Source organism: Aplysia californica, unplaced genomic scaffold (genome assembly GCF_000002075.1).
Source record: "Aplysia californica isolate F4 #8 unplaced genomic scaffold, AplCal3.0 scaffold00154, whole genome shotgun sequence".
Taxonomy (NCBI): Eukaryota; Metazoa; Mollusca; class Gastropoda; order Aplysiida; family Aplysiidae; genus Aplysia; species Aplysia californica.
This window is the reverse complement of record NW_004797424.1, coordinates 580,544-582,516: the sequence shown is the minus strand read 5'-3', so window position 1 is coordinate 582,516 and position 1,973 is coordinate 580,544. Positions and strand designations below refer to the sequence as shown.

The 1,973-nt window shown below is 36.6% G+C and overlaps 1 protein-coding gene across 1 annotated transcript in view; it reads left to right on the top strand.

The window, feature by feature from the left end:
* Positions 1 to 1,973, top strand: part of LOC101847720 (tRNA-splicing endonuclease subunit Sen34) — a gene marked incomplete in the record, with an annotated part of 20,332 nt that overhangs the window by 11,433 nt on the left and 6,926 nt on the right. Inside the window, 1 exon segment of the mRNA XM_013081991.2 lies at positions 704 to 841. Within this exon segment, the coding sequence (XP_012937445.1) occupies positions 704 to 841 (138 nt within the window).

The window sequence follows — 1,973 nt, the reverse complement described above, 5'->3', positions numbered from 1 at the left end:
TTAATGAAGTTTACTTATAGAATCTTTAATATAATTACCTAAACACCTGGTTTGTTTGAAAATGAAATATGTTTGACAAGTTTGATTTGACTTTTCAAGTTTTGAGATAAAATTCTCCTTTGATGTTTAAAAGACATTTTGTTCTTTTTAAAATATTTTTTTACCTCAAGTGATAATGAGATTTCAAAAGACACCGTTGATACTGCTCATGTTAATCTAATGACTATGGTCAGCGAACATGGCAATGATATGATTTTTGCAATGTCCGCAGTCAGGGAACTTTGTCAAGGTGTAGTGCTTGAGCTGGGTGATAAATTTGGCTTCTCCTGATTTTTAGAATTGAATGGCCTCTCATAGACTACCACGTGATGGACTTGATTATTTGCTGATTGGTTCAGCCTATAGGAACCAGCTCTTTGTTTTATACAGTTGAAATTGTCCAATATGGTCACCCACTGTTGAAGAGGGAAGTGGTTGTCTTAGACAGTTTGTCGTCTTTGTTAGTGTAATGATTATTTATTTAAAAAACCTCAAGAGGTTGAGGGGGAATGTGGTCATTTGGACAGGTGATTGTCTTGGACAGGTGGCTGTTACAGCAAGTTGGACTGTAATTATGGTCACAAGGAAATATTGTTCACTTCTGGCGACAGTGATTGGTACCTCTATTCTACTTAATATGCAATGTCCTCATGTCATTCCACAGATGCTCAAATGCTTCGGGAGGAGTGCAGGGTTGTGGGAAAATTATCTGGATGCCTTCCTCGGGCCCCACGCCAAAACAATCACTTGGGTCTGCCACTGCAACTAATGCCGGAGGAAGCCAGACTTTTAGTGGACATTGGTGAGTGAGGTTTTTTACTCTGAGGAGAAACAATGGGTTCTTGGCTCATACGGGTGGTAGCTCTATTACTGTCAGTCTATTCTCAGAGATAAGTTATTAATCAAATGTCTAAAGATGTGTTGGACATGATTTTTCTGACATTACAGCAGTAAAAAATGTTCGTAGTATTAACTCTTTTTTTTCTTGTGTTATTTTTATTTTTTGTTTGTAATAGGTGTCAGGTGGCAGAGGGATTGCAAGCAGTACAAACAGAATTGATGCTTTTAGAAGTTAGTGAAAATTCTGTTGCTGCACTTTGCTGTATGGTATTCATGGTGTTATTAGTAAATATATGAGGCATATTTTCTTACTCTTGTGGGTTCCGTTTATCACTTTCTTGTAATAATCAAGTATTTTTGTATTTCAACATTGATTTTATATATAATTTGGTTTAATTTTCATAGATGTTGAGACCAATGACTGAATGAGATGAAAATCCATCAGCTATAAAAATGCACAGCATTCAAATGGCTCTGCCATGCCTCGACTAGCTGTGAATACTTTAAAAAGTCATGAATGTTGAATAGTAAAGTGGAATTGGCTCAGCACTAGTCAGTGGCTTCCTTCTATTTTGTTCTGTAAGTAGGGAGGTTTTAGTTAATTTTAAAAATTTAATTGCTGATAGGTTATTCTACTGCATAATAATCAAACGTGTGCTTGGTTTTCTGAATACATCAATTTGTTAACAGTATTAGTAACACTCCTTACCTCTGCTCCTTTGAGTCATGAGGTGGACAACCTCTTTCCAGTCTCCTAGTAGAACTTCAATTTTTGCGTCACTAATAAGCAAGTGTCGGTAACTCTGGGTTTAGATGGATGGTCACTGGGGTGTGTTCTTGGCAAGACAAGACAATTCTAGCTCAAAATACAGGGTGCTACTCAGTGGCGACCGACAATGGCTTGTGGTTGTAAATTGTTCCGTACTGGTGTAATATTGTGTATTTATGTATGCATTTTTGCATGTATTTATGTATGCATTTGTGCATGTATGTATGTATGTATGTATGTATGTATGTATGTATGTATGTATGTATGTATGTATGTAGGTATGTAGGTATGTAGGTATGTATGTGGGTAGGTAGGTAGGTAGGTA